This window comes from Cynara cardunculus, unplaced genomic scaffold (genome assembly GCF_001531365.2).
Source record: "Cynara cardunculus var. scolymus isolate 2C unplaced genomic scaffold, CcrdV1 Un_Scaffold_571, whole genome shotgun sequence".
Taxonomy (NCBI): Eukaryota; Viridiplantae; Streptophyta; class Magnoliopsida; order Asterales; family Asteraceae; genus Cynara; species Cynara cardunculus.
This window is the reverse complement of record NW_020200589.1, coordinates 53,311-65,581: the sequence shown is the minus strand read 5'-3', so window position 1 is coordinate 65,581 and position 12,271 is coordinate 53,311. Positions and strand designations below refer to the sequence as shown.

The 12,271-nt window shown below is 34.1% G+C and overlaps 1 protein-coding gene across 1 annotated transcript; it reads left to right on the top strand.

The window, feature by feature from the left end:
• The first annotated feature begins 8,893 nt into the window (after positions 1 to 8,893).
• On the top strand, positions 8,894 to 9,560 carry LOC112501799 (uncharacterized protein At5g01610-like). Its single transcript, XM_025105523.1, has one exon. It carries the CDS (start codon positions 8,960 to 8,962, stop codon positions 9,377 to 9,379), a length of 420 nt encoding a protein of 139 aa, XP_024961291.1. The 5' UTR covers positions 8,894 to 8,959; the 3' UTR covers positions 9,380 to 9,560.
• The last annotated feature ends 2,711 nt before the right edge of the window (positions 9,561 to 12,271 follow it).

Genomic DNA, 12,271 nt, shown 5'->3' with positions numbered 1-12,271 from the left:
TATTAAAGTCTTATTATAATTATTTTAAAAACTTAAAATAGTTTAATTCAAAAAATTAATTTTTATAATTAATTAGTTATTTTAATTGATGATATATTTATAGAAATCATTTGTATTGAATTTAAATTAAGAAAAAAGTTTAGAATATTAAAGAAATTGTTCCATTTTGAATTATTAAGTTTTTGAACTTTTTTTATTGCACAAGTTGTTGAACATTTTTTTTTTATGTTGATTGATTAAGTCGTTACTTTTTTTTGAATAGTTAAATGATTGAGCTTTTTAGAAAACTTGTTACTTAAATTATTTTAATCTTTTTAAAATTGTATAATTTAAAAGTTATTTTTATAAAATGACTTAAAAAATATAATCACTTTTACATAAAATAGTATTGCAAAATTCTTGGGTTATTTTAATATTTTTAAAATGATGTAATTAAAAATATTGTGAATAAAATAAAATAAAAGTGTTAATATTGTGCAACTCACTGAGTCATAGTTATTTACAAAAAAAATCATTCTTACATATATTTTTTTAATAAATAAATCATCGAACATTTAAAAATTGGTTACTTGGATCATTTCAACCGAAAAATGCTACATACAATAGCTTGTCTCACAGATCAAATAAGTGAAAAAAAATGATTTTAAGTCACAGTTAACCTGATTTTTAATCTATCCAGATAATTGTTAAATAATTTTTTTTATAATACGTAAAGATCTGATAATATTATTATTATATTGAATTTATATGTAGTTTGGTAATATAAAAATGTTGTTTTTTAATAAATAATTATTAAAAAATTACATTTTTAAGGATCATTATTTTAAAAAGTAAAAAAAAAAATATTTTCCTTAAAAATAATTATATTCGGAAAAAAAAACCGATTGTATGGCCCTCGACCCGCAACAGATAGAGGAGGATTTAGATTTCCAAGGTTTAGCCAAGGCTTAGCTCAGGACCCCACTACTCGTCGTAAGCACTTGCCATTCGTTGGTTATTAGCGGGGCGATTGGGACGTGGGCATAAGGGCCTTTATGACACAATTAATAATTGGGGGACCTGAGAGGCGGTGGTTTACCCTGCGGCGGAACGGATAAATGAAGGGAACAAATATTTCTGGGAGGGGTTATTCGTCCCATCTATATTATCTATGGAAGTCGAACCTGAACTCTATTTACGTTCACAGGTTTTGGCGGTAAAAAAAATAAAATGGACAGTAGGAATTGAACTTACGAATTCGCCATCCTGGTCGGAGGAGAAATTACCAAACGTCTAGCATTCTAAAAAGAATCGACCAGATCCAAATTAAAAGAGAAAATAAAACATATAATATTTTTAATAGAAATTTTGATAAAAAAATAATATTTTTTAGTAATAATATTTTAATAATAATATATTTACAATTAAATAAAATGAGTAAAAGAAATTTAGTATAAAAAGGAAAAAGACAACAAAAATAAAAAAAAAACAAAAAAACATCAATATATATAGGGGATAAAGGTGCCATTGGTAAAAGGTAAGGATGCCATTAAACCAATCACTGTTTTTCTTCGTCTTCTTTCTTCCGTGGCCCTAGGGCTTCTCATGATGTAAAGATGTGATTTTGAGACTCATCAATGGGGATTGTTGAAAATTGTTAAAGAGAAAAAAAACATTTATACCAATGAGCCGTTTACCAAACACTTATCCGGTAAGCGTTTATCAATAAAATTTAACACTACCACTTACTTACCAGGTAAAGCTTTAATCCACCAAAACGTTACCGTATACAAATATTTACTCAGTAAGCGCTTACCATGGTAAGAGTCTTTGTCCTCACTTGCTAAGTAAGACTTTTGGTTCTTGTCTCGTTCTTACCGAGTATGATTCTTGGTCTTTACCATATTCATCCGGTAGGGTAATGTGACTTGGTAAGCGCTTACCAGGGTAAACGTTTGGTAAACGGCCCTAAATCTTTGATGGTTTTTGTTGGTTTTATTCTTTTTCTTTTTTCTTGTAGGTTTTGTTTGGATGATGAGGGATTTGTGGTCCAAAAGGTGAAAAAAGAGGATGTTAGCCGGAGAATAGTGGCCAGACACCGTTGGTCGGAGAACATGGTGGCTAGCAATGGAGTTGTAAGGGAAGGGTGGATTTTATTTTATAAAGTATGTGGATATTATGTAAAAAAAAATTGCCACATCATTTTGAGTAGACCGGTCACTTGTTAAACACTTAACTAGACTCTTAAATAAACGAAAAATTTGTTTGAGACCCTTAAATGATGATTTTAAAAATTGGTTCCTTAAAATACGAATCAGAACAAAGTTGGCTTCATTTTGATGCAATTTTTCCTTTGAAAAAATGTCAAGACATTTCTCAAAAGTGTTGTATAATATAGTTTATACGAAACTTTATTTATAGACGTACAAAAAAATTGTTGAAACGCCAAAAAGTGTTTTGTAAACCTATTATAACACTTTTTTTGATAAGCTGCTTTATAGTTTGGTTATATAAACTTAAGTCTTATCCTATTAGGACACTCAGACAGTAGGCATCTTATAAACCCAATTTTGTTGTAGTGTCAACCAATCGATTCAACCCTCAAGGTAAGTTGTTTTATATTCTATTCATCATTTTTCAAGTTAGTTTTATCCTATTTTGATAAGAATTCGTGAAGTATATACACATATCATACATGATTCTGTATCTTTGTTCCTTCATTATTTCATACGAATTTCAGCATCATTATACACATGTCATTGGATTACAGGTTTTGGTAACCATAATTCTAACAATCTTAAATAGACTTTTGTGATGGATCAAACATCCATGTTGAAGAACTATGAGGAGAAACTTGAAAAGTTCAGAGGCACATATTTTCGATGTTGGCAACAAAATATGTTTTTTTACTTAACAACTCTTCATGTATCAAGAATGTAGACGGAGGACGAACCTACAAATCCTCCTGTAAGTCTTGGACAAAATATTCCTATCGCTGCCCAAGTCAACATTTTGAAAAGGCGGTAGAAATTTGGAAATGCGATAAATATGATTGCAAAAACTATATACTCAATGCTCTCGATCATTCCCTATATGATATTTAAACTTTTAAAACTGCTATAGAGATGTAGGAATCATTTAAGAGGAAATAAAAAACCAAAGTTGCTTATACCAAAAGGTTAATGGAGGAAAGTTTTAGAGTGATTTAAAGTCCATTGTCAAAAAAGTGGAGGCACTCCGGTATAGGAATCAAATTTTACTCTTTGGTTGGATCAATTTGTGAGAAGTTACCTTGTTTGGTGCCAAAACGGTTAACAAAGCTTAAAACAGTTTGTAAAAGGGGGTTAAATACAAACACAACTAATTCACTTTTTAAATTCTTTTATTGATCATAGAGAAGAATCAATATATATATATATATATATATATATTTGAATTTACAAACTGTTGCAAAATAAGAAAAGGAGATAATCATAATCCAAAAAATCTTGCTTTAGAAATTAGGGTTTGTTTGGCTAATGATGAGGAATGAAAATGAGAATAAAAATGAAAATGACATGGAATGGAAATGGGAATGGATTTTCATTCCCCCCCACGGTTTAATCTGAAATGAAAATTTGGGCTTCTGGGGAATGAGCCCATTATTTTATTTAATCNCGTTTAACCAAGAATAAAATTTTGGGCTTATAGATGAATGAGTCTATTATATTACAGAAAACCAAACAGTTTCTTCTATTTTCATTCCCATTGATTACTGTTTAATACCTCTAACCAAACACCCCCTTAGAGCACTTAGAATCTCTGAAAAATGAAGTAGAGAAAGCATAAAAGTTCCTTGCATGGAATACACTTGGAGAGAATATAAGAGAAGGGAAGAAGATGATAGCAATGGTAGTGAAAAATTGAGTATTCTCATCTATTTATACTTTGTGCATTGAATGCACATATCAAGTACAATCCATGTGTCATGAGTAGAGTGGCTCGCGGGTACTCTTTGTCAAAAGCAAAAGTAGTCTTTGCCGTTCATGAACAAACTTCAAGGGAGTTGTTGGACGTGTGTAGAACAGTAAAGCAGACCATATTGTACCACAAGTCAGATTGAAGCATGGGGGAGTTGATTCGTGCAAGTGAGGATAAGAAAAAAAAAAATTGATAAGCAAGATTCTAAATCAGCTAGGGTGAGGTCAATGAAGACTTCTTCAGATGTGGCTGATTACTTGAGTAAAGCTTCACATTTCTTTAGATATGTTGTCATCACTTAATGCCGGTTCAGATCACCAACGTCTCTATTTTTATCTTCAACACTTCTTCGACATTGTTGAAGTTTCTTTTAATGTGAGCCTTGTCTAAGAAAACTTAAGTTCTAAACCATATTTAAATACTCAGTGAACACTAAACAGACTCGGTCGCTACTATGCTTTTAGATAGAACTTAACACGGGGTTTTAACACGAAGTATATAGGGTGATCATCATCAAATCACTAAAAGGGGTTAGAATCAACAACCTCCTTCATGGAATAACTTCAAATTGTATCTCAAACATTTAACTGATGATATGAACTTTTAACAACTTGTCCTCAAACTTTGGAATGATATATAGTTCTACTAGCATGGTTCTTATTTGTTGTGTTCATTTTATTTTTGAATAAACTACAATTTTGGTCCCTGTGGTTTACACGAATATTTGAAAGTGGTCCTTAGACTTCAGTAACTACAATTATCGTCATTACTATTTACATTTTGCTTTGAAAATCGTCCATTGAACTTAACACCGTTAAAAAACTTAGTTAAGTGAGGGGTACTTTCATCTTTTTCTTGATTTTCACCATGAGCATCCCTCACCTCCAGCCACCACCCTCACGCTCACTGTGACCAACCCCCACCTCCAGCCACCATTCTCCCACAACAATACACAACATACACATAGATAATCTATAGAGAGAGAGAGATCAATGGTGATGTTTTATGGCTCTATGTGTGTATATGTGTGTAAATCTATAGAGATAGATCAACGGTGATGTATTTTGGACTTTATGTGCATACAATGTGTGTGTATGTATATATGTGTGTGTGTATACACTGCACAGTGTCTGTTGTATGTGTGTGTATGTATGTGTATGTGCAATGTTTGTTCTATGTGTGTATGTGTGTTGCAAGTCTGGAGGTTGGGTTGGAGAATAAAGGTGCGCCAGAGAAGACCATTGGAGTGGAGGGTGCTAAAAAGACGCCCCATAAAAGACCACTGGAGATGGTGTAAAATGTTCACTTGAGCTGGTCCCGGTGTGTCTGTATGCGTATATATGGAGAATAGAGCGATAGAAAGAAGGATCACGGTGGTTCAAAGGTTGCTGGAACTATGGAGGGAGAATATTAGAATATAAGAATGGTGGTGCTCGGTGGTAGAAGGTAGTTCGAAGGAGGCTGTTAGAGTGTGTGTGCATGTGTGTTACAACGACGTTACAGTATGTTCGTGTGCAAGGAGAAAAGTAAGCTAATGGTCATCCATATTGATGAGAAAGGTGAGGGTTTTAGGGTGTGTTTATGTTTGATTATATATATGTATGCATATATGTAGATATAACGAATGTGTGATTATGTATATTATATATGTGTTTGTGATTATATATATATATATATATATATAGAGAGAGAGAGAGAGAGAGAGATAAAAGCAAAATGAAATGTACAACTTGGGACCCGTGATTTTTATTTGAGTAAGATAATCGGAAAGGACAAATAAAAGATAAAAGGACTAAATTACCCTTGACTTAATGGAAAAAATTTAACGAAGTTAAGTCGAGGAACGATTTTCAAAGCAAAATGTAAATAGTAGGGCTGATAATTGTAGTTGTTAAAGTTTAGAGACCACTTTCAGATATTCATGTAAACCCTAGGGACTGAAATTGTAGTTTACTCTTTATTTTTATTGAAGTTGACTTTTGAATTCATGATCAAGTTGGAAGTGGATTAATCTATTGAGAGCTTATGGAAAGATCTCAGGTGACCAACACTTTACAAGAGAGGGCGGATGTTCAAATAAGAATAATATCGATACTCAAATTATGCTTGGTTGACGGATTTGACATGTTTCCCGCTCTGTTGGTGAATTCGCTTATGCATCATGCATGATAGATAGATAGATAGATAAATAGGAGGATGAGAGTTCTCCTGAAATCCAAGTAATCTATCAATTAAGGAAAGATGCCATATTTTGTTAATTAACGGGTTGTTGCAGGATTTGGAATATTGAACTTCATTTCACTGTGATTACGTATTTTTTTTTGTTTACATAGTAAAAAATGATTATCAGATACATAACTAAGCTACACAATCAGATCAATTACATCATCTGTATCCATTTTACTGAAAATCAATTGTCAATTCAAGATAAGAGGATGAGGACTCGATATAGTTTATATTAATGGTTCCTTTCCCTCGTCTATTTTTATAGACCACAAATTTATAGTAAAAATTCAACCTGATCCAATATATTTCGTATTATATTAAATTATATTTTTACATCCTTTTTTTTGTGTTCAACTTCTTTCTTTATTATGTTATTTCTTTGTAGTAAGTTTTTATATCTCGTAACATCGCACAAGTACACACTATAGATGCATAAATCGGTTTTAAAAACTAAGAACAAAGAAAACCATAAATTTAGCATTGTTGGGAACGCTGCATAGAACAAAACATTATATAGGATTGACAATCTGATTTATCGGTGTTGGAATCGATATGTATTATACAATATCACGGAGATACACAAATTGGTATATGTTTAATTTATAAATAATATCTAGTGTAAATTACATTCCTGGTCCCTGTAATATCTTGGTTTTCCCTACTACGGTCCCTCAAATGCATTTGTTACCCTGCATGTCCATGTAGTATGCAAAAACGCACGTAAGTCCCTCTCTCTAAGGAACTATGTTAGCTCAGTTAGCCCAAGAGGTATTTTGTTTCTTACACCCTTCTTATCTTTTTCCTATTTTGTTTTATTATATTTTATTGTTATATTATTATATGTATATATAAAGAGAACCTATATCCTCCTCTCCATTAACATCGTCGCCTGCTAACCAACCATCACCACCTTCGGCCACCTCTATCTACTCTCTCTCTCTCTCTCTCTCTCTCTCTTACACACACGCATAACCCAGTCATCTTCCTACCCCCCCCCCCAAACTAATATCCATGGACCCACCATGAAACACCTTGAACCCACCCCAATCATGAAACCTATTTCCGGTCTCACCTTCTTGTCGGCCTTGCCCCTAACACCACTGTCTTCTCTGTAGGACACTCACAACAACACAACCACCCTTATCGTTTACCACCACCCTTACCCCACTTGTCTTCAAAAAGAATCAGCGTCTGCCTCTCCCTCTCTATTTGGTTAAAGTCAATGAGGAACACAGAAGAATCAAAGGTCTGGTGGCTTGGATTTCGACGAACACAACTTCAAATTTGTCTCTCCTCTCTATTTTGATTCACTCCTTACTCTCCTTTATTTCAATGAACACATATTCAATTCTAGTTTAGGATTTTGATCCATATTCAAGTCTACTTTAGGGTTTTGATCCAGATTTAAGTTTGTCTCACAATTTTTTAGGGTTTTCATTTACGATTTGTTGTATGTTCTTGACACATTGATTTGGGGATTTGTATTTGTATTTAGATTTAGGTTGTTTTATGAATTTAAAGCTTATGAATGTTATTGATGTTGAAATTTTTTTAATATGTTCTTGAGATTTGATTATAAATCTAGTTCTTATGATTTTTTTTAATGTTATGGGTTTTATTATGAATGGTTGGTGGTGATTGGTATTGAAGGGTCGAGTGGGTAATACAAAGATCAATAGGTTTGTGGTAATTGGATTTGTTATTATGTCGGCGGTTTCTCTTAGTCGGGGGGAGAAGAGGTTCGGGGGTGAGGTGGGTGGGGTTCACAAAAGACAGAACTACATTAAGAATAATAATAATAATAATAATAATAATAATAATAATAATAATAATAAGTTATTATTATTTTATTAGGATAACAGAAGGAGATGGTAAAGACGGAAATACCTTCTGCTGTAACAGAGTTAACGAAATCTTTTTTTATTCCGTTAGAGGGAGGAACTCACAGTGGCGTTTTTACATCCCATAGGTACCGAGAGTGTAATAAACGTATTTTAAGGACCTTAGTCAAACAAACCGCAAACCACAGGGATTAGGAATGTAATTTACTCTAACATTTGAAAATGCAGTGCAAGTCCTGGGGCCGTTTACCTAAACACTTACCGATAAAATTCAACATTATTGCTTACTTATAGGGTAAGATTTTATTCATTAAATCATATGCAATAATTTATTCCGGTAAGTGCTAACCATGATAAAAGTCATCGTCCTCACTTACTGGGTAAGACTCTCGATTTTTGCATTCGCTCTTACGGGGTAAGATTATTAGCCCTTGTCATATTCATCCGATAAAGTAAAATAACTTGATAAAAACTTACTCAAATAAACGTTTGGTAAATGGATGTATTGAAAACTGAATATAATATTGATAACGATCCAAAATACCATGTCCTAAGGCATCTTCCATGGATATAAAGGCCAAATTCTATGAACTAAAAATAAAAATAAAAAAAAACCAATAAATAAATAAAAAACCAATAAATAATAATAATAATAATAATAATAATAATAATAATAATAATAATAAGAAATATTAATTATTTCAACCACGTTTATTTAATATTTTAAATTTCATATGACGACAAAAGTTAGACCAGTGAGAGGATAAGTTGAACAAAAAAAAATAAGACGTGTGAAAGTGGCATTTTGGTAATTAAACCAAAAATCAAGGTCACATATTTATCCAACTACCTATAAATAGTCAACTCCATCACCTGTCTCCATCACACATTCACATTCAAACACCTTTAAAAACTTACCTCCCATCCAATTCTAAACTCCGATCACCGGAAAAATGTCTCCGATCACCCCCGAGATTAGAGCATGTGCAGAAATCATCACCGGAGACGACATTTGCAAAGAGAAGACCAAGTCTTTGCTCAGAGAATACGATCTTCCCGATGGCCTCTTGCCTGCAGAGGATATCGAGGAACTCGGTTACGTGAAAGATACTGGTTTTATGTGGGTGAAACAAAAGAAAGATATCGTCCACAAGTTCGAGAAAGTAAGCAAACAAGTGTCGTATGCCACTGAGGTCACCGGGTACTTGGAGAAGTGCAAGATCAAGAAGCTGACTGGCGTCAAGTCGAAAGAGGTGTTAATATGGATCTCGATTAACGAGATCTTTGTTGAAAATCCAACCGCTGACAAGGTCACCATGAAAACACCCACCGGAATCTCCAAGAGCTTCCCGAAGGATGCTTTTCAGGCTTAAGAGGCGATGAACGAATGAAAAAATAAGCATGTATGCAACAAATAATCGCGTTGATTTTTATTTCATGTACTAAACTTGGTTGTTTTAGAATTGATTTTTAGGGGTTTAATAAACGTTTTGAGTTGTATCATCGTGTACTCAAGTCATTAAATGTGATTTATGAAATATATTGTCTTGAATCGTAGACGGACTTAGAGGGGTGGTTAGGTGGCACATGTCACCGTATTGTTCCTCCGTGGTAAGGTAAAAAAATTAGGTTCGTGAAAGGTGCAACCGTTTTATAGGGTGTCACCGTATCCAAAAGTTCTTGGTTCTGTCCCTGTCTCGAATATTGAAAAAGAGCAAAACTAGATACTCATTAAGACATGTTATAGTCTAGATTCAGTATCCAATGCCATATAAATTAAAGTAATCAATCCCTCGGACGTAAATTGTATGTTAACAGAGTAAATTGGGAACCGGGTTTGAGTTTGTCAATCAGACCGGTGTCTTCATTACAGGGTCGTTTACTAAACACTTATTTGGTAAGTACTTACCGGATAAATTTCCTCTTCGGATGAATATGAGAAGGGTCAAGAATCTTACCGGGTAAGAGCGATGAGAATGATGGAGAGTCTTGTCCGGTAAGTGAGAATCACGACTCTTACGCAGGTAAGCACTTACCCACTAAATTGTCGCATTCGATATGTTTTGATATTACTAAAATCTTATGTATCAAAATAAATCATAATGTTGACTCCTATTGATAAGCGCTTACCGAATAAGCCATTTAGTAAAATGCCCCTACGTAAGTTCATTTTTTGCTAAGCAATTTCTATCTATAAATAAATCAGAAAGAAAAAGAATCTATAAATTTATCCAAAAGTTAAAGGTTTCATCTTTTACATTAAATCATGGGTTTTGTCCCTAAAATGGAATAATTGCATATTATGTCCTTGAGGTTTCATTTTTTACAAGATCAATCCCTTGTCCTAACATTGTTAATCATAATTAGCTAAGTTGAGGAACGGTTTGATCTTTTTATCTTTTTCACTCAAATCCGTTTAAAATCATCCACATGTATCTCCTTTCCACCCCTTCCCTCTCTTCTCCACCACCATCGTTCCATTTGAACCTCCCCCATGGTCGTATTCTTCTTGTATCAAAGTTTCCAACAGACTGAGATTGCGAGATATGTAGTCATTTCACATTTCTTCCTTGTTAAACACCTACAACATTCCGTTAAGACCAACACCGCCCTTCCCTATCCACCATAAGCCTACCGCAATCACTCGACAAAATACAATTAAGTTGCATAAACTAAACAGATCTCAAATCATACATGCCTTGCCACTTTAATCCATCCATAGGTACCCTGTACCCAATTGGATATAGCCAGTGTTAGTTGCAAGTCAACGACACATTCACATACTCCCTCGAAACCATGTTATACACTTCAAAGTTGGTTCATAGTTCTTCAAATGCCATCCTTATGCAACATACAATTCTCCTGTTAAATACCACATATCTTCTAAAATCACCAACTCAGATCCAAACAGGGGCGGATCTAGTGCATGGTGGTAGGGATCCTAAGGCCTCCAACAAACCCAACAATTTTTTTTTTAAAAAGCTATAAAAAGATTTGTTTAGTAAATTTTCATGTTGTGCGCCCAACAAGAATAAGGCGAAGGCCCCCAACAAGAACAAGACAAGGGCCCCCAACATGATATTCTGATTATAATTGGTCCATTTGCAGAACATACTGATATTTTTATTCGAAATATAAAATATATAAATTATACGCCTCGAGTAAATAAACGAGTTAATCGAACATGAGTACAAGCCCGCAAACAAACATCGAGCTCGGTAAATAAAGAAAATATCTGAGTTTCAGCTTGAGCCCTTACATTGAAAAATTGTTCGATCTTAGGTCAAGCTCGAGCCTGGTATAATTTTTTCGAGCCGAGCTCAAAAAACCTACTACTTGACTCACCTCGTTACACCTATACACACAGGCACAACGACAACAACACTCTCATCTTTGACTCCATAGTCCAAACAAACGACCACTCACCACTAGGCACTGGTTCATTGCTCAGGAGCTTGAAATCGACCACCAAGTGCCAACATGTTAACTGAACGAGGCAAATTTTGTTTTAACGTGTAATTTGTTTATTTGCTTTAAGTTTAAACTATATAGAAAAATATATAATAGTAGTATAATGTGTCAGTTTAAACAAATTAGTAAAAAGACAACTGAAAATCGACCTGAATAAGTTATTTTTATTCGATTCAGTTAACTTAACTGAACCGTTTAAGCCGAAAAGGAAAACCCAAAACCGTTTCGGTTGGATGAACTATTTGGTTTTGAATTTTTTTCTACACCCTCAAGTGTGCCCCCAACTATAAAAGTTTTTGGATCCGATCACATTATGGTTACATGAACTACAACTGCAAAATGTTGATGCCCTTGCTGCCCTTTTTTAACCATCCATTACTATATTATATGTGGACATATTATTGTTAGCGTGGGTGTTTGGACCATCTTGCGTGTATATCGATTAATTTTATAGGGTCCTAAAGAATAGCCAAGAAAATCCCATGTTCCCTTAGAGGGACTCGAAGCGGTGACCTATAGGGAGGACCCCTAAAGGTCAAAGCAGTTTTGCCAATTGAGTTAACCCCTCAAGGTTGCCATTTGAGGTCGGGTTATAAGTTTTTGTGCTTTTGGATACATAAGTCACTATCTGTTTCTTAACATAACGATCATAAAGATGCGGAAGGTCTTCGACAGTGGTGGATGTAGCGAAGGTCGGAGATAGGCCGCTGGTAGGGAGGTCAACATAATTACATGATGCTTATGCGGCCGCATCCCCCCCTTCCCCGACCTTTTGGAAGATTACCAAAGGTTCA

Coding starts and splice junctions, on each gene's coding strand:
- LOC112501799 (XM_025105523.1), top strand. CDS start 8,960: ATGTCTCCGATCACCCCCGAGATTAGAGCATGTGCAGAAATCATCACC.